Raw genomic sequence first — 20719 nt, 5'->3', positions numbered from 1 at the left:
AGCTGGTTAGCCAAACATCCATAGAAAAGAGATGAGCAGGAAAGCGAGACGAAGAAAACGCGAACAGTTTATAACAAGTTAGAAAAACAGAGACCCAAGGTCAGCGTAGAAACATCGAGATCGGGTACGTACGTGAGCTCTGTCTGTAAACGAGCTAACCGTGTTTGTGTATGAGCACAAATTCGGCGTTAGCCAACATTGGCTATTTAGCTGGCTGCTTATCATGCTAGCCAGCGTTAGCTTCTGACAGGCAGTGCTTAGCTGCGCTAGCCGAATCCTTTAAGTATTCACTGTCGTGTGATTACAGTGGGAGTCATTTTATATGGCTTTGTTCCGTTTACTGTAGCACTGTCTGCAGTTAGCCACTTTAAATTTGTTTCAATGAAGCTGACATTGTCAAGCTGCAGTCTATGGGCCAACCACACACAAACTAATGTGGCCTAAATCTAACTTCCTGCGCTACCTAGCTTGATTGAGAGTTGACGAACAGTAACACCATAATAATTCCCAGCTCTGGCTAGCAGCTAACGTCGTGTAATAAATGCAGGTGTTTAGTTATCAGACTACACAGTGGCTTCTCCCCGTCCTGAGACGTGCTACAGTCCGATCAGCTAACCGTTAGCAGAGCTTCTCAGGTCAGCCTAAAGCTTTCTGTCTGTAGCTGTAAAACGTTGACAGCCCGCGGAACCAGTGAACAAAGCTATGGTTTGCACTCCTTTAGCTTAGCTTTGAAGTATGTACTATTACAGAGACTCAGAAATGAGTAAGAACTGTGGAGTGTGGGTGGCGAGACGAGGCCACGGCGATGCATTTAGATATGCTGTGTTTCTCCTACAGACCTCGTGAAGAAGTCATTTCTGTCTGCTAGCAGTTGGTTAAAATGAACGGAGTAATGTTTACAGCTGCACGACAGGCGCTCAGTAGGTTTTAATACGAGCTAATTGATACACACATATCTGACCATCAGATGCATTTCAGATATGGTCTGCTATAAGAGCAGGGATGGTAATATACTGTCATACACTGATTGGCTCAGCAGTGTAAGGCCATGATGGCTGAGATGAGGCCAGTAGTATTGTTTTTAAATCACCTCTTGGGAAGTGCACGCAGGAGGTACTTAGTAAGCAGTGCCTCCAAACTGTGGTCAGCTGGCAGAGGAGGATGTTCTTTGTGTTTGCTCAGGCTTCACACAGGCCAGATGTATGTTTTTACTCACTAAAAACCCCAATACAAATGTTGGAACCAGCCTTTAAGTTTTCATTGCTCTTTATTACAAATTGAGAATGTAAATATTCTGAAACCACCATCCAAATACAAACGTGCAGAATCACATCAAGGTCTCTTATTCTGGCGCTGTGAGTCCGATGTAGGGCTGTGTATGTTACTCTGGTCTCATTAACCTGTAACCTTCAGGTCGCTGGTGATACCTAACAACGTTGGAGTTCATCTTTTTGTTCAGAATCAAGTGATCAGGCTTGTTATTCTGTTTTTCATAATCCGCCCACACCTGACGTCACCCACTCAAAGATTAGGTACAAGCTGTTTCTGAGCTTTGGCAGTGTGCATTTCTGTTCATCTTATAGATTGTATTAAAGATTTGTCCTGCATACACCACACAGATGTTCACTCTCCAGAAAAGTCACAAAAACAGCTAAAAATCTGTGTCAGGTTTGTTGTAAGTGTGGTTTCAGTGCAGATAAAAGTTCAGCACTTAAGATCAGGACGCATGTGTAGATTTCAGGGCTTCATAGATATTTGTTGCATGCTTTGACTGCTTTATTCATTTTCTCAAGCTTATCCAGTTCAGAGTTGTTTGTGGAGTGGAGCCTGTCCCAGAGAGGGGCACACCTGGACAGGGTGCCCCTCTCTGGCAGGGCTGACACAGACGGCCATTTGCACTCCTCATCTTTGGGCAATGTAAAAGTTAACGTAACCCTGCTGACCGCATGTCTTTGGACTGCTCGAAGTCACATTCAAACTCCATCCAGAAAGGAGCTGGTCTGTGTTGTGTAATATGCATTATGGATGCATGTTTTCCAGCATGGATGTTGGTATTCCTTCTGGAAGCCTTAATGAAGCTGTAATTTTGTGTAGTTGAGGTTATTTATTTATTTGTCGTTTTTCCCTGTGAGCTGCTCAACCTGACCAAGAGCTCTGTGTGAGGCTACAGAAGCTCTGCTGTTGCAGGGGATCGTAACAGAGCGACGTTTATAACAGAGTCTAATGTGACGAGCCTTTTTGTTAAGTAGCCCGAGTCCCTCATTTGGAGAACTAAACGTGGTTAAAATAAATCAGTTCATTTTGTCAGAGCCAGTGGCAGCTGCAGGACGTGCTTCGGTAAATGTTATTCTTGTAGATCGGCACTCAGCTGTCACTTTATCAGTGTGGGTGCATGTCGTGTGTTGGGATGGATGCACGTGGAAGTCTGCACGAACAAGCGTTTGTCCCGTCGACGGGCTTCTGCTTCGTCTGTTTCTCGCTCGTCTTGATTGCAGTGCCCACACTTGTTGCTGAAATGAATCATGGGTCTGTGTGTAGTTAAGAGAAACATTTCCAAGCGACAGCAACGGTGCGAGTCGCGTCACGTTAATCCTTGCTGCGCTCAAACTTACTGTGTCGACTGAGGCAGCAGACTCGTGTACAGTCACCAATCGGAGCGCGCCATTCTGGGAAACGCTCTTCTCTTTGCTTCCTCCCGTCCTGCACTGATACTGTGTGATGTCGGGAGCACCGAGCTTCCCTCACCTGAACAAAGTTGGCCTCGTACACATCAGTTACTACAAGGTCTCGGTTTAGGATGGCTGAAACTACGGCCTGTTGCTACTGGTTCAGTTTTATTTCAGAAACATGAAGCACACAAAGCTCATTAGCAGTTTGTCTGGTTATGCTGAGATTAGCTGGTTTTTGTCTTTGTGGTCCAAAGGGAAGTTGCAGAGTGCGCCGTGGTGCACAAACATCAACGCTCATAACATGATGATGTTTGTCCCGTGTCTGCTTTGCTTTCATGACTTTCAGCGTTATCAGCTGTAACAGCATAGAGCTGATGTCTGCTGAGCTTCAGTGTTTTATGTAAACTGTGGTTTCCCTCTAGGTCAACGTTATTGTGTTTCACTAAACTGAATGAAGATACATTTAGATTTCTGACATCATAATAATGCTTATTAAAACTCGGCAGCCTTTACTGAAATGATTTCTCTTCCGGTCACGGATCACCCGTTGCTCTGCTTCAGCGGGATACGGCTCAGTGTTTCCTGTTAGCGGCGTCAGAGGAACTCGCTGCTGTCTCCCAGCTTTCCTTCCCCTCGTTGGTCCTTCACATCATCACCGTGAAGTGAACCTCACATCAACACTGCACAAGTCTGACTGACAGTTGAGCTTTTATACCAGTGTGAGCGGGAAACGTTATTCTGACGTGCTAAACTTCACCTTTGTTGGTGTTTAGCTTGGCTTCTGACTCGTGAACCCACGTGAACCTCGGCCCATTAAATATCTACAAGTTTGACTTGAAGTCATTCTTACTTCATGCTTGGACCTCAGTAAGCAGGAAGAGAAAAAGGAGCCTGGAATAGAATAACAGGGATGTGAAGGAACGGATGGAGTGAGAGGAAAACTGCAGGAAATGAAGGAATTGGAGTATCCAGGATGGGTGTTCCTATCAGAGGAGCCAAACACCAACCGGGCCTCCTGAAGGCAGATGTGCTCTGGTTTTCTGTTGCCATCCTGTGATGTCTGTGACGCGTTTGAAACTCCAGACTCTTACTCCATGAAACGTTGTTAGATTTAAAAAGGGGCAGTCGGCTGCTCCTCTGCCTTGTAATGGCTGCAGCACAACTATCAGCTGTGGGTTTCTTTCCCGTCTCAAGCCTGAAGCTCTCACAGAGTTTCATGCTGCTTGTTATCTGAGTGGTCCTTTAATGTAATTTGAGTTCAGCGCTCTCAGATTAACCACTCTTCTAATGAGGAAACTCTGGTCCACGTGCTCTATAGTTCACACAGTGAAAATGGCGGCACTGAAATATTTGATATTCATTTTTTTCTGTTTTTTTTCTCCTTAGGTGGTTCAACACGCGGCATTGCTCTCACCCAGGGGTCAAAGCTTCACCTGTTGTGTCACAGGAACAAGCAGCCGGGTTGTCTCTGTGGGACACGTGCACTAAAGCCAGCTAGCTTACGCCTGTGCCACTAAAGTATTACCTGAGTGTCAGATGTGGAAAAACCTCCCGACTCTTCCTGTCTGCTGTCATGTCTGAACCTGAAGCTGGTATAGCTTCCACGTCCACAATAGCATGTTAGCATATGGTTAAATACGGGCCTTTAACCTCATCCTTCCCATTAGCATCTCTGGCCCCTACAAGGGGGTTTACAGTCATTCGTGGTGGTCCCCCTCACCCCTTCATCTTTTCATTTCTCATTCATTCACTCATCCACATCAGCTCCACCGTACCGTCTCTGCTGACTAAAATCAGCTACAACCAAGCTGCCTCCGCTCTGATAGGCTAACTGCTAGGCTTTTGTTTTGGTGGTTATTTTGGTTGTATGGAATCGGCTTAATCGTGGAGAGGCCAGGCTACCACAAACTGATGGACTTTGACAAGCGAGGAGTCGGGGGAGGAGGGGGCGGGGGAGGAGGCGGAGGTGGTGGAGGTGGAGGCAAGGGGGAGACAGAGGATGTGAAGAGGATGTCTGGGGTGACAGGGAGCCGACCGGGGCACGGACGGGGAGCTGGCTCCAACTCTGGGGTTCTGATGGTCGGCCCAAACTTCCGGGTTGGAAAGAAGATTGGCTGTGGGAACTTTGGAGAGCTTCGGCTTGGAAAGAACCTCTACACCAATGAATATGTGGCCATCAAACTGGTAAACATACGTTTCTGCTTGTTAACATTTTAGAACTGTAGCAACACATGTGGTTGGTTTAACAAGGATACATCATAGGATACATACGCACGGTTAAGCTGACGTCTGCCTTGAGCTCAGGGACCGCTGCACAGACGCCATCAGCTTACTGGTCACCTCCTGTTGTTGTTGATCAGTTTGACCAGGTGGGGAACTCTGTGGTTCCAAGCATGTGGAACGCCTCTCGTCCTGATGTCAATCAGTCGATTAAAACATCTGCGCTCAGATTCAAGGTGTCCTGATGAGCTCATTGCTGTGAGGTTAATTCTAGTTTGTCTAAATTAACGTTATTCTCTTTTGTAGGAACCAATTAAGTCACGAGCGCCACAACTCCATCTAGAATATCGCTTCTACAAACAACTGGGAAGTTCAGGTGAGGTCTCTGTGCTTACCCCCCTCCCCATTGGACCCAGTGTCAGCTGAGACGGGCACCAGCCCACGTGCTGGATGAATGCTACGAATGAGCTGCATTACTGACTCTGGAGTTGTTTTAAATAGCTTTTTAGTGTTTAGTCCTGAGCTGTCATGCGTTCTTAGGGCTGGGCAATATGAGGAACATCTCATATCAACGTACGCGATATACAAATGTCATTTTCAGCCGCAGAATTCAGGAGACAAAATAAAACCGTTGACATTAAAAATGTGCTCCTTTGTGCTTATAACATATAAAAATTATAAGATTAAAAAATGTGACGACCTCAAATTACAGAAACCAAAGTGCAGACTGACGTAGAGCAGTCACAGGTTCAATTAAATTCAGTTTTATTTATATAGCGCCAAATCACAACAAAAGTCGCCTCAAGGCGCTTCATAGATACAGAGAAAAACCCAACAATCATATGACCCCCTATGAGCAGCACTTTGGCGACAGTGGGAAGGAAAAACTCCCTTTTAACAGGAAGAAACCTCCAGCAGAACCAGGCTCAGGGAGGGGCGGGGCCATCTGCTGTGATTGGTTGGGGTGAGAGAAGGAAGACAGGATAAAGACATGCTGTGGAAGAGAGACAGAGGTTAATAACAGATATGATTCAGTGCAGAGAGGTCTGTTAATACATAGTGAGTGAGAAAGGTGACTGGAAAGGAAAAACTCAATGCATCATGGGAATCCCCGGCAGCCTACACCTATTGCAGCATAACTAAGGGAGGATTCAGGGTCACCTGGTCCAGCCCTAACTATATGCTTTAGCAAAAAGGAAAGTTTGAAGCCTAATCTTGAAAGTAGAGATAGTGTCTGTCTCCTGAATCCAAACTGGAAGCTGGTTCCACAGAAGAGGGGCCTGAAAACTGAAGGCTCTGCCTCCCATTCTACTTTTAAATACTCTAGGAACAACAAGTAGGCCTGCAGAGCGAGAGCGAAGTGCTCTAATAGGGTGATATGGTACTACAAGGTCATTAAGATAAGATGGGGCCTGATTATTTAAGACCTTGTATGTGAGGAGCAGGATTTTGAATTCTGGATTTAACAGGAAGTCAAAACAGGAGAAATATGCTCTCTCTTTCTAGTCCCTGTCAGGACTCTTGCTGCAGCATTTTGGATTAGCTGAAGGCTTTTCAGTGAGTTTTTTGGACATCCTGATAATAATGAATTACAGTCGTCCAGCCTGGAAGTAATAAATGCATGAACTAGTTTTTCAGCGTCACTCTGAGACAGGATATTTCTAACTTTAGAGATGTTGCACAAATGGAAGAACGCAGTCTTACATATTTGTTTAATATGTGCGTTGAAGGACATGTCCTGGTCAAAAATGACTCCAAGGTTCCTCACAGCGTTACTGGAGGCCAAGGTAATGCCATCCAGAGTAAGAATCTGGTTAGATACCATATTTCTAGGCTTTTCAGGGCCGAGTACAATAACCTCAGTTTGATCTGAACTAAGAAGCAGAAAGTTAGCGGCCATCCAGGTCTTTATGTCTTTAAGACATTCCTGCAGTTTAACTCATTGGTGTGTGTTATCTGGCTTCATGGACAGATAGAGCTGGGTGTCATCTGCATAGCAGTGTAAATGTATGCTATGTCTTCTAATGATGCTGCCTAAGGGAAGCATGTATAATGTAAACAGAATTGGTCCTAGCACTGAGCCCTGTGGAACTCCATAATTAACCTCAGTGTGTGAAGAGGACTCTCCATTTACATGCACAAACTGGAGTCTATTAGATAGATATGATACAAACAACTGCAGCGCAGTACCTGTAATACCTACAGTATGTTCTAATCGCTCTAATAGGATATTATGGTCGACAGTATCGAACGCTGCACTGAGGTCTAGCAGGACAAGCACAGAGATGAGTCCACTGTCAGAGGCCATAAGAAGATCATTTGTAACCTTCACTAAAGCTGTTTCTGTGCTGTGATGAGCTCTGAAACCTGACTGAAACTCTTCAAATAAACCTCTGCAGATGATCTGTTAGCTGTTTGACAACTACTCTTTCAAGGATGTTTGATATAAAGGAAGGTTGGAGATTGGCCTATAATTAGCTAAGACTGCTGGGTCTAGAGATGCTTTTTGAGTAAAGGTTTAACTACAGCCAGCTTGAAGGCCTGTGGTACATAGCTGATTATTAGAGATAGGTTGATCATATTTAAGATCGAAGCATTAATTAATGGCAGGACTTCTTTGAGCAGTTTTGTAGGAATGGGGTCTAAAAGACACGTTGATGGTTTGGAGGAAGTAATTATTGAAGTTAACTCAGAAAGATCAATTAGAGAAAAAGAGTCTAACTTAACATCAGTGGTACTAAGAGTAGCTGTAGATAATATTACATCTGTGGGATGATTACTGGTCATTTTTTCTCTAATGATAAAAATTTTATTTGTGAAGAAGTTCATGAAGTCATTACTAGTTAACGTTAAAGGGATGGTTGGCTCAACAGAGCTCTGACTGTTTGTCAGCCTGGCTACAGTGCTGAAGAGAAACCTGGGGTTGTTCTTATTTTCTTCAATCAGTGACGAATAGTAAGATGTTCTGGCTTTGCGGAGGGCTTTCTTATAAAGCAGCAAACTATTTCTCCAGGCTAAATGAGGATCCGTATGTTCTTTGGGGCGTGGGGAGACGTTGACATGCTGAGTTTAAAACACTTTGTTTTGCAGTGGACGACCTTTCAGCTGGTGGAATAAATTTGTGGTACTGCTGCCTTTTGCAGCAATAGTTTTACGGTTTGTAAAAATGCTGCAGCTTCACTGGTGTGGAACTGGTTTAGCTTTCGTCCGTCAGATACACAACAAAGCACTATTTTTGGTAGCGCATGCTAGCGGGCCGTCGTTATTACCGTGTTGTTTGGAAAATACGACGCACTTAAAATCAATCCTTTGATTTTTCTGAAAGTCGACAGAGCCCCTTATAATCCCGTGTGCCTTATGTATGAACTCTGGTTGTGTTTACTGACCTCGAAACGATTTTATGTGCACGGCGCTCGAAAATCTGTCAGATGTTTCAGTGCGACTTTGCTAAGCTACGAAGCCGCACCGCTTGATGGATTGTTGGAGCTTTACGGCTATCGTAGGCGGAGCCTCGCGGAGTGATACGTACTGTGCTTCAACATAATGTTACCGTACTGTGTGTGTTTAACCTCTTTAAGTTTTGTGGATATTATACATGGTTATTCTGAGGATATGTCGGCCAGTTTCCACTGGAAACGCCAGCAAGGAATTTGCACTGTTAAAGTTTATATAACTTTAATGCACATAAAAAAACAGCTGCTTGTTTAAGTGGAAATGCATTGATGGTTTTTTTGCACTAATAAAGTTGTGGAGTTGTAAAGTATTTTGTCTCGTGTCAATTATATCGTCAGTTATATCGTTATCACAAATTTTCAAATGTATATGGTGATGAATATTTTTGGTCATATCGCCCTGCTCTAGTTTGCACTATAACTTGAATAGTACAGTTTTCTGGTGCGTGTCAGACCTCCCATGACCAAACCGTGTCCGTGCTGCAGCGGCCGCCCCTCATTTAGGAATAAGGTCCTCGGTTTGTCTTCACCGGCCATGCTGGGATTCCCCACGCCTGCATCCAAACCGTGAGAAAGTATCGTAAACAGTGGATTTTGCGAAACCACCAAACAAACGATGGCGTCTAATATGAGACAATAGATGTTTCTTCATATCGCACAGCCCTACATGTTATTATCTGTTAAAATGAGGAGTGATCACAGTCCATCAACTATGCTTTGTTCTTCCATTGGACACCCAGAGGGTGTACCCCAGGTGTTTTACTTTGGACCATGTGGTAAATACAATGCTATGGTTCTGGAGCTACTGGGACCCAGCTTAGAAGATCTGTTTGACCTCTGTGACAGGACTTTCTCTCTAAAGACTGTACTTATGATAGCCATACAGCTGGTAAGTCAGTGTTCACATTTGAATGTTCAGACGTTAACCACCGGTAGTTTACCGAGCCGCTGAATCGGTTCTGCTCTCGTCTTGTCCCCTAGATAACTCGCATGGAGTTTGTCCACACCAGAAGCCTGATCTATAGAGATGTGAAACCCGAGAACTTCCTGGTTGGCCGACCGGGTTCCAAGAGGCAGCACACGATCCACATCATCGACTTTGGCCTGGCGAAAGAATACATTGACCCAGAGACCAAGAAGCACATCCCTTACAGAGAACACAAGAGTCTAACTGGCACTGCTAGATACATGAGCATAAATACACATCTAGGGAAAGGTGAGCGTCTTCATCCGGTCATATATTCACACATGGCAGGTGCCCACATATGACAGCAGCTCTTGCATTGTGTGCCCACTGTGCCAGCTGATAATTCACATTAACTTATTTTAACATATGTGATATTTACAGTATTTGCCTCGGTCTTAGTTACACAGGATGCATTCAGACACAGTACTAAGTGCTGGTGAAGGACTGAAATTGCAGCTGGTGCCTCAACACGTGAAACTCTGAAGAGAGGAGCTGAGCGTCACGTGTTCAGCCTGACTTTGTAACGAAGTGATGATGTGGTCAAAGACTGTTATGACACATTTACCATCCTGGGGCTGTCTGTAGCAGACTGTGTCATGTTGTTACGGTCCAGCCATGCCGTCTAAGCCTGGTCTCTCGTGTTGTTTCAGAGCAAAGCCGGCGGGATGACCTGGAAGCTCTGGGCCACATGTTCATGTACTTCCTGCGAGGCAGCTTGCCCTGGCAGGGACTCAAGGTGAGGAGACGGGCAGCTTTCCATCGGTCCAGCCCCTTCTTGTTTTCTTCGCCTGCCTCTCTTGTTGGGACTTGTCTTCAGTCACTCTGCATACAGATGGCTCACTGTGTGTCTCTTCATTAGGCTGACACTCTGAAAGAACGTTATCAGAAGATAGGAGACACAAAACGAGACACCCCAATAGAGGTCCTCTGTGAGAACTTCCCAGGTTTGTATTGACTTGTTAGAAAAGCCTATTTCATGTGTGCGCCTGTGTGGGTTGGGTGGTCTCATACCTGTCTGTGTATGTAACAGAAGAGATGGCCACCTACTTGCGGTATGTGCGTCGGCTTGACTTCTTTGAGAAGCCGGACTACGACTATCTGAGGAAACTCTTCACAGACCTCTTTGACAGAAATGGATACGTCTTTGATTACCAGTACGACTGGACTGGGAAGCCACTGGTTAGTGTGTGTGCGTGTGCATGTGCGTGCGTATGTGTGTGTGTGTGTCTTGAACGCACGTTGTGGCTTGTTGCAGGCTCAGAGCTAAGGTTGGCCCAGTACATGAGCCAACCTTAGCTCATGTACTGATTGATGGGCTGTGTTTATTTTATATGAACGGCTGGAGCGAGGGTGCCAGAAATCACAAACCAAAGGGTGCCCTTACAGTCTGTCACCAAGGGTCAGGCCACAGGTTCTGATGGCCCTGAACATGGGTGGTTATTAGAAACAGAACGCACTGCACCATAACAGAAGAGAGGGAGCCATCTTTAACAGGGGACGGACTCCCTCTGCAGGCAGACTACACACCAACGGAGCAGTGGGACCAGCAGCAGTATTTAAGCTGTTTGCAAGTTGGTAGACAGCAGAGCTAACAGTGTGTGGGCTCTGTGGGCAGCAGGAGTGGTTCACATCTTAGTGAAAAGGGTTTAAACTAAGGGGTGACTGTGATTACAGGGCTGTATACGTGCAGGCGGGGCCTCAGATATCACTGGTGATCCAGTTTGAATGCTTGACTAGAGGTGTCTCCAGCCAGGGCACGTGGGAGTGTGATATCCCATAATATGTGTTGGAACAACTGAAAGCCAACAGCAATTTTCAGTGAGGAACAGCTGCAAAAAATAGGAGCACTGAGCTGCACCCCCGAGTACGTTAAAACGACAAAGTTTATAAAAAGAGTTGAACTGCTTGGAGAGGTAAAAACAGTCTCCCTCCACGGTTCATTGCGTCTCTGAGAACAAGCTGAACACAGTGTCCAGCTCAGCTGTCTGCAACAGCACTGCTTATTTCTACTGAATTATACAAAGCTGACTTATTATAACGTTTTCTTTTAAAACAGTCGGACTGACTGCGCGGTGTGCCCCGCTGCGACTGCGCGGTGTGTCCCGCTGCGACTGCGCGGTGTGTCCCGCTGCGACTGCGCGGTGTGTCCCGCTGCGACTGCGTCGTGTTCCCCGCTGCGACTGCGTCGTGTGTCCCGCTGCGACTGCGTCGTGTTCCCCGCTGCGACTGCGTCGTGTTCCCCGCTGCGACTGCGTCGTGTGTCCCGCTGCGACTGCGCCGTGTGTCCCGCTGCGACTGTGTTAGTGGGTGAATGGAGTGTTCCACACTGATGTTTCCTCAGTAATATTAATGTGACATGTCGATTGACTCCAGCTTAAGCCCAAATAAGGAAACGTCTGATAGCACAGCTGTGTATTAGCTGTGTACATTTTCTGTGTTAACCCTTTGTTTTGTGCTTAGCCCACTCCGATTGGTCCGGTGGCCAGCGAGACTCCACTTCAGACGAGCAACCGAGATAAAGCACCACAAACCAAAAACCAGGTAGGCACTGATTATAGACAAACGTGGAGCATGTCCTCGTTAGTGTTGGCACTCAGGGGTTCCCTCTGTAACAACAAACCACAGCAGGAATACCCAGTTAAGGCTGAACACAATAAACAGAATAAGTTATTCATTCTTATTCTTCTATTTTTGTACTACTAAAGTACCATGATTACAAATATTTTAGTGATATAATATGGATCAGTCATATGGGTGGGATGTTGAAGCCTGTTTTACTGTGCATGGCTTAAAGAACTAAGGTGAGGCATGTCTTTCCCCATAAGTGTTCATAATGAAGCCACCACAAGAATTGCACTTTGATTATAGAACTTTTGGGTTGGGTCATGGTTATGGTTTGGTCATGGTTATGGTTGGGTCATGGTTATGGTTGGGTCATGGTTATGGTCGGGTCATGGTTATGGTTATGGTTGGGTCATGGTTATGGTTGGGTCATGGTTATGGTCGGGTCATGGTTATGGTTATGGTTGGGTCATGGTTATGGTTGGGTCATGGTTATGGTTGGGTCATGGTTGTGGGTATGGTCGAGTCATGGTTATGGTCGAGTCATGGTTATGGGTACGGTCGAGTCATGGTTATGGTCGAGTCATGGTTATGGTTGAGTTATGGTTATGGTTATGGTCGGGTCATGGTTATGGTTATGGTCGAGTCATGGTTATGGTCGAGTCATGGTTATGGTTATGGTTGAGTCATGGTTATGGTTGGGTCATGGTTGTGGGTACGGTCGAGTCATGGTTATGGTCGAGTCATGGTTATGGTTGAGTTATGGTTATGGTTGTGGTCGGGTCATGGTTGTGGTTATGGTCGAGTTATGGTTATGGTTATGGTTGAGTTATGGTTATGGTTGGGTCATGGTTATGGTTATGGTTGAGTTATGGTTATGGATGAGTTATGGTTGAGTCATGGTTGAGTCATGGTTGTGGTTGGGTCATGGTTATGGTTATGGTTGGGTGGGCAGAATAATAAAACATCCAGAACCACACCAAATGTATTTATGCTTATGGCTATGGGTAGTTTTGTTTATAACCATGTTGAAGATCGGAGTTGAGAGTAGTGATGTCATGTATGATGTCATGTATGGTCTTGTGGAGAGTGCTGCATTATGAATTCTTTTCAGGGTATATTCAGTCTGTGTATAGTGACACTTTAGTCTGTTTTAACCTGCAGGCTGCTGTTCCACCTCGATGGCTTAGTTGGTGGTAGCAACATGTTTCAGGCTCACTGGGACATGTTTACTGTGGGATTGCGTCGCCTCTTCACCTTTTTAGAAGGCATTTGTTTTCTTCTCTCTCACCGGTGTTTTGCTCGTCCACTGCCGAGTGTTTTATTTTTGATGAAGTGAAGATCAGTGTTGTGTTTTCCAGCCTTGTCTTTTACTCACAGATTTCTATTCTTAAAGAGCCTGTGTGCAGTTTTACACTGACAGACACCTTCAGCACATACCTGTTATTTGTCATTATAAGCCCACTGTTACTGCTTTCTTGTTATTTACAGCAGGTAAAATAAATCTTGAACATATTAGTTTTCTAAATAAATATATTTGTAAATGGCATGAACTTCTCACTAGATGTTGATAAACAACACAGGAAATGACAGAGAGAAAAACTAGTGAACACATGAAGACTGTGTGGACGTCCTAACACCTGCTGAAGTCTCTAAGTAATTAAAAAGTGATCCTGCCACTAAGGCTACGTTCACACTGCAGGCGAAAGTGCATCAAATCCGACTTTTTTTGACCCTGTGCGACTAGGGATGGGTCCCGGTATCTGGTGCCATTATGGAAAAAACACAAACTTTGTCCTAAACCTCTCATGTTTAGCTGTTTCCCACTTATTCTTTGGTCATTTTAGCCTTTTTGGCCAGGGTGAAGGGAGTATCTGCCATCAAACAAGAAGACAGCCGCATGTAGCTATGATGATGTTTGCTAGTTCACCTTACATGCATTAATGTAATAACGTGGTTAGCCTACTCAACGTAAATTACACACGAACAACATGAAGCTACTCACGCAGAGAAGAACGGCTGCTGCTGCATCATCATCCTCATCATTTCTGCTACACTGGCAGGGCGGGGCCAGGACTCCGGGTCTGATAACAGGCACCACACCCGCAGTAAATGTGCTCGGTGTGAGGTCTCGCAGCAAGCTATCAAATACGGCGCATTTCTCGGCTTTTAACAAAACGCTATGCGTCACCAGGTGTTTCATCAGATTCGAGGTGTTACCTCCTTTGACAGTATCACAGTATCAGCTTAAAGCACTTGTTGCTGCTGAGTTTGCATCTTTTGCTGTGAAGTACAGCCAGACTTTGACCGCTTCGTCTTGGACATTTTTAATCTGTAGCTCTGCTCTAAAAGAACGTACGTACCTGGGCCCGCCTACTATCCTCGAAACGTAAAATGATTGGCTAGAATCCAAAGTGTATCACAGCTCAGGAAAATAAAGCACCGAAATGTGCGCTGCTTTTCGGTCTGGTTACTACCGTTTATGTCAGAACATACCGGTACCCATCCCTATTGTTTAAGCACTGCTTCCAGCCAAGAGTGATGCCATATATGCCCCATAGCTGCAGAAAAGGCTAACATTGTTGTCTTTTTACAAAAAAGAGCTGAACATGAGAGGTTTTTGGACAAAGTGTGTGTTCTCCATTCTTTAAGCACCGGTTCGAGCACCGTTTAAGCACCGGCACCATTTCAAAAGTACCGGTTTGGTACTGGTATCGGATAAAACTTAAACAATACCCATCCCTATGTGCGACCAATATCCGATCATGGTGTGACAGTGTGAATGGCGCGAATCCAAGATCTTCAAATCTAATCTGGGTCACTCTCGTATGTGGCACTGAATCTGATACATATCTGTTTCAGGAAGCGACTGCTGTTTGATGGTCACGTCGCACTAAATCCGTCTTTTACGTCACTGACACAAGACAGACGCTGATTATCAGCGCCGGAGAAGACATCGTGAACGCTTCCTGACCATCCTGTGAAACTGTTGGGAAGACAATGTTGGAGAAACGTGAACATTTTATTTGTACTGTATAATCTGCAGCTATCCTTTGAAGCACCGCTCCTCTAAAACAGCAATCAGGATCATTATTAGGCCAAATGTAAATAATAAAATAACTTTATAACTTAAAGCAAAATTGGGAAACGTAAAGTCCGAAACAGTCAAACATACTGTTGCTCTGGGTCTAAACAGAGCGCGTTGTGTGACGTCTTCTTTTGTGCATGCGGCTGCTTTGAGCGTTCACACTAGAGCGCGTTTGCTGTCGCATTTTATTTGTAGAGTGAACGAGCAGACAAAAACATCTGATTTGATCCAAAAATTGGAATTGAGCTTTAAGACCTGCAGAGTGAACGTAGGCTAAGTGCACATTGATACCAGCTGGCTCAGGCCCAACCAGAGGCCTATAAAAAGTTTCACCCTGAAACCTCTCATGATGTCATGATGTGACCTCTGTTGGCACTGGTTCCAGAAGCTTTACTGGACTACTGAAGGTTCCAGTGAGCTCTGTTAATAATAATCCAGAAGTGGGAAAGACATCATTTCACTGTAAACCAGGTGCTTCCTGCAAGGTTTCAGACGCAGACGAGTGAAACGACTTATCAGCAGGTACAGTTGCTTCAAAGTAAACGATAAGTAATGCACTCGTATGCACGCTCACCACGCAAGACTTCATAGCTGAAGCACAAACATAATGAGGTACATTTAAAGTTTGCTGAACAACATTTAGACAAGCCTGGGAAAAACTGGGAGAGTAGAGTCTGGTCACATGAGACCAAAGCTGACCTCTGGATGCCAGAATACACCCCATGTTTGGAGGTGAACGGCACTGCACCCCCAAAACACCAAATGGTGTGGGGCTGTTTTTCAGCATACAGCACTGTGATTCAGATAATTAAAGGATGAGTGGAAAAATGTCCTGAGAGTCTTGATAAAAACCTGCTGCCACCTACCAGGATGATGAAGATGAAACGAGGGGACAGTGATGCCAAACACAGCCAACAAACTCTGTTAGTTTCAGAGAGACAAACCAAAGCTGCTAGAATGACCCGGAACCTTCTGGACTGTGTGGCAGCACGGCGCCTGTGTGCACGTCTTCATGTGTTCAATGCTTGATCCCGGTGTCATTTCTCATTATTACACGTACTTGGAAATGTGCAAAGAATCAAAGCGTAGCTGTTTTACACTGAAAATAAAAATGAGCACATATATTGAAATGTGTGCTTTGAATGATTAGTTTTGTACAGCCACGCCAGTGTGAGACCTTTGATGCTGTTTCCATAGTAACCCTATAAGAAGACCGCCTTTGTTCTGGTGGCGGTGTTTTTGCTCGCACATGCAGACCCAGCAGAGGAAGCATGCATGTTTTTCATGTAGTTTAATATGATGACCCAGCCTTGAACTGTGGTTTAGCAGTTAGTCCTCATGGTAGGTGAAGCTGAAGGACCCTTTTTGTGGGGGTCTCCTCTCGTGTGCACTTTCCTGTGCACTCTAATGCTACTGCACACTTGAGTGCTCACCTCCACCAAATACTGACCGTTTCTTTTCTGTTTCCTTTTCCACTCTTTCTCCATTCTCATCTCTCCTCACCCGATCCTCTGCTCCATCTGCCTTTCTGCTCCCACCACCTCCTCTTTCCATCTCCCAAACACTGTTCCACCTCACCTCTGCGGCCCTCCTTTCCCATCACCAATTCACCTTTCCTCTTCTCTACCTCCACCCTTCCTGTTTCTCCTGTGATCGGCTCCTCTAGTCTCCAGAGGGGAAAGGCAGCGAGTCCCAGCCCACTCCAGTGACCAATCGAGAGCTTCTGGGCTCCCATCTCACTGCTGATAGGCTGGGCGGGTCTGTCCAGGTACTGAGAGGAAGGGTTGGCTCTGTCTGTCTGTCTGCCTGTCTGTCTGCATGACTTCCTCTGTCTCTGCAGAAGGGCTGATCTCAAGTCTGTTACAAAGCTGAAATATCCCCACACGCGGGACCAGTTCTTACCACATCATGTTTGATAGTGTCCTACATTAATTTGGCAGTATTTATGTCTTCACCCTTCTGTTACTGTCAGCTTTAGAGGGGGGGCTCCTCTGTAGATGGAGAAGAGGTTACAAAGGTCACGTGATGATGTTTGAACACATCAGTGACAAAGAACCATCAGTTCATAATTAGCAGATTAGTTATTGCTGAAAAACCAAAAGTGGAACTTGTGGCTCTGCTGATGAAACGTTTAGTCAAGTATCCAGATTACTTAAACGTGTTGATCATCGTTTGTGTGCACAAGTTACACCTTTTCCAATTGCCCGATCAAAGATCAGCTGGTGAGGTGGATGTGTCGGTGTTGCTGTTTGCCTCGAATACATGTGACATGGTGGTAACAGCGTCACGACGGCAAACACTTTATCTGGCAGCTGTGTCGTGCTGCGTGTCGTGCCCAGCAAACGTGCGGCGACATCAAATCAAATGTTTGGTCTGTGATTTCTGCAGGTGTGGAAGCAACACGCAGAGCTTCACAGCAGCATGTGTAGCACTGTGAGATAAATATAATGAACAAAGCAAAGATGATTTGTATACACGAGTCTGCTGTCATGTTGCTAAACACGTGTCCCCTCTGGTGACCTGTGAGCGTTTGGAATGGCGGTGGCGTGTTTTTAACACAAAGCGTTGGCAGCTGCTTTGGTCAGACGCACGCTCGGCCTCGTTCTCGTCACTTCTCTCTGACGTGTGAGAGGTTTGAGGAAGATTTCAAAGAAACGAAAAAGCAAACATTTTCATCAGCAGTAGAAACCGCGTGAAACAAACGGAGCCATCGAGCAGACGTGCCGTGTGTGCTGCATGGCAGTAAAACATGTGGACGTGTGTGCAGAGCTGTTGTGTCCACATCAAGCTCAAATTCATCCTCTCGTCTGTGTATGAAGAGTTTTAGTGTTTAATGAAAAACCCCAAATTGACCCCAAACGCCACCTGGGTGGGAACGAGCAGTTGGATCTGACTGAATGTGGACATAATGTCGACTTTTTTGATTTCTTTTCTTTGTTCCACCAAATTTCAGAAGTGTGACCTCTGTGCTCATCACGCTTCTCCAATTCTGTCCTTCAGGTGATGAGTTCAACCAACGGTGAGCTGAATACGGATGACCCCACTGCAGGACACTCCAATGCACCAATCACAGCCAACCCAGAGGTTGAAGTCGCTGACGATACCAAGTAAGAATTCAAGAATTACAATCTTTTTTTATTTTTCACTTCAGTGTAGGTTCAGTTTTTTCTTTCAGCTCAGATTTAAACTGAGGAAACGAGACGTTCCTGTGGGCGGTGCTGTAACACACTCACACCCAGCATCACTGCTTCACACACACAGTAGACTTTTACTCTGAAACTTCCTGCTTCAGGAAGTGCTGACTCTGCATTCACTGTATGTTGACAAACCTGTCACAGTGCTGTGTGATTGTATCATCAGCTAGCTGTGCGCCTCTCAGCCACTGCACAGGCTGAGCCCATCTTTGGGGATAACACAGTAATAACTGTTTTGGGAACATTACATATTAATAATGTAATCAGCAGTGATGGAGCAGACGATGGGACACACAGGAGGCTATAGAGATCGACAGACCACAGATGACTTTCGTGCATTGCATTGTGGGTACGAGTGGCAGCAAAGTCAAAACACTGCATCAAGCGCTAGTATTTCCAGCACCGCTAATCATTAATTCTGTGGTTTTAATCCCTACTTGCATTTTATTTGCCCCCCAAAACAGCTCTGTACAAAACGACAGAAACACGGCAGCTCTGTACGAAGACAGAAAGGTAGGAGGAAAAACTGAAAGGAGTGGAAGGGTCAGACCCACACGAGCACAGAGTGGAGTAAGCACGTTAGCGTGCTGCACAACTTTCATCACGCACACATTTATTATTATGTGGTCCTAAGTGTGAGCGCACACACTCAACATGTTTAGTAACTTCAGATCCTGCAACAAGCCCAGGGCCAGTTTACTTTGGTGATTTGGACGATTCCATCTCACAGCTGCTGTTACAGACCAACACCATGTATTTGTCCTTTCAGGTTGTAGTGTTACACAACATTTTCAGATCTAGTAGAAATAAAACGAGTGTTTCGTAATTCATTCAATTTGTTGTCTTTATTTATAACTGGCATTATTGTTTCGTTCTGTTACAGAGTCTTACAGGAAAGAGGCAACGTTGTAAAAATCCATCAGCTTTATTAGCTGCTTCGGTGAAAAACAAATCAACAATGCAAAACAACATACTGAAACAGTTATTCATCACTTGATTGCTTCAATACAACACTTGGGCACATGTATGCAGACGTTTCGTGGCTGTTTTGATCTCGCGCTCTCTCTTCACCGATCAAATCTGGCTGTGTTAGCAGCTTTAAACTCGGTCTGACCCAGGCTGATGGAGGGGCCCAGTCTGGATCACATCCCAGCATTTTGTAGGCTGGTTTTCCTACAAAACACAACAAACGTTAGTCCACAAAACCACAGTGAACAAAGCAGCAAAGCAACAAATTCAATTCAAATCAATATAAGATTTATTTGTAACCTACATCAACAAAAAATGTTGAAATGCTTGGAGCAGACTAACCTGTGAGCTGCAGTGTTCTGGGACGTTATATTTGGTCTTCGAATGGCTGCAATCCAGGCCATCCGTCGCCTCTTTGTTACTTCGGAAACATGACTTGAACAATTTCTCTTCCACGATGGAATCCGATAAAAACGATCTCTTTACCCGTCGGCTTCCCCTGGCTGTCATGTGACTATTGCAGTTAATAATACAACAGCTTCTTGCCATTCTTTGTTTCTTTTTATCACTGTGTGACTGTTTTCATATGAAAGCCTGCGTGCACTAGTACCACTTGCCACTCGTACCTACAATCCTTTGCGGTTTTACCCCAGAAATGACGTCACATTTTTAATCTCTGTCATGGGCCTCTTTCACTGCAGGAGCTACTGGGTGTTTTTTGGGTGCTGCACACCTTTTTATTTGTGCCCGTTGCAGTATCGCCCCCTGTAGGAAGTCTTAAAACGCTGCCACAGCAGGGCAGCATTTTAAATCCCCAGCAGAACAAAGGAAGGGGATCGGTGACAGCGTGCATGCACCACATGCGTGCACCACATGCTCGGCTATGCAGCATGTGGTGCGGTGTGGCAGCATCACCGTGGCTGCTGCTGTGCACCGATACACAGAACATGTAAATGACAGACTGTTAACAGCAGCTTGTGTGTTGCAGGTGCTGCTGTTTCTTCAAGAGGAGGAAGAGGAAAGCTCTCCAGAGACACAAATGAAGACAAACAAGGGAACCTGTGGCTCTCCTCTTCACATCTGTTCTTTTTGTTTCTTTCTCTCACCCCTGTCCTCTTCCTCACCTCTGCTAACGGGTGTTAGCTGGTATACTGGTTTCTACTGGTCTGGACCGAGCAGTGAAGAGAGCGTTTGCTGCCTCTACCAGCAACGATCCCCTTGTGTATTTATGGCCAAAGACTGAAGTGAAACCAGAGCAGCACAGACTGCTGCAGGGAAACATGTGGCCGTAAGACTACAGCTGATGGACTGAAAAACAAGTTGGCGACTGGATTCAGCTGCTTTCCTGGCCGACTGGCTTCTCACTTTCCCCCTTTCCCGTTACTGAGCGGTTCAGAGGAGAGACGAGTGTGTTTGTGAGGATATATGAGAGAGGACTCCAAATACAAGCGTGCAATGAGTCACACGAGCTCATTGCAAATCGATTTCATGGACAAAGAGATGCAGCTCGCGCAGTCATTCAAGTTTTTATTCCTTAGGGTCAAAGGAAGAGCACTGTGAGTGGACTGGACTATTTCCTGAAATGGACCAGGCTCGGT

At 45.4% G+C, this 20719-nt stretch overlaps 1 protein-coding gene across 3 annotated transcripts; it reads left to right on the top strand.

Annotated features, from left to right (window-relative positions):
* LOC146614280 (casein kinase I-like) lies at positions 1-20418 on the top strand. Of its 3 annotated transcripts, XM_085378991.1 has the most exons (12): positions 1-124; positions 4056-4853; positions 5196-5265; positions 9082-9230; positions 9323-9557; positions 9959-10044; positions 10168-10252; positions 10339-10487; positions 11769-11849; positions 16625-16726; positions 17959-18065; positions 20110-20418. In XM_085378991.1, the coding sequence occupies exons 2-12, from the start codon at positions 4581-4583 to the stop codon at positions 20162-20164; spliced, it is 1392 nt and encodes a 463-aa protein (XP_085235117.1). In that variant the 5' UTR covers positions 1-124; positions 4056-4580; the 3' UTR covers positions 20165-20418. The 3 variants fall into 3 exon arrangements, with proteins under 3 accessions (XP_085235117.1, XP_085235119.1, XP_085235118.1); XM_085378992.1 differs by lacking the exon at positions 1-124 and having other exon boundaries at positions 4669-4853; positions 10342-10487; XM_085378993.1 differs by lacking the exons at positions 1-124; positions 16625-16726 and having other exon boundaries at positions 4646-4853.
* The last annotated feature ends 301 nt before the right edge of the window (positions 20419-20719 follow it).

Source organism: Diplotaxodon limnothrissa, linkage group LG18 (assembly GCF_057381915.1).
Source record: "Diplotaxodon limnothrissa isolate DT_005_m linkage group LG18, D_limnothrissa_male_GT1.1, whole genome shotgun sequence".
NCBI lineage: Eukaryota > Metazoa > Chordata > Actinopteri > Cichliformes > Cichlidae > Diplotaxodon > Diplotaxodon limnothrissa.
This window is presented reverse-complemented; position numbering and strand designations above follow the sequence as displayed.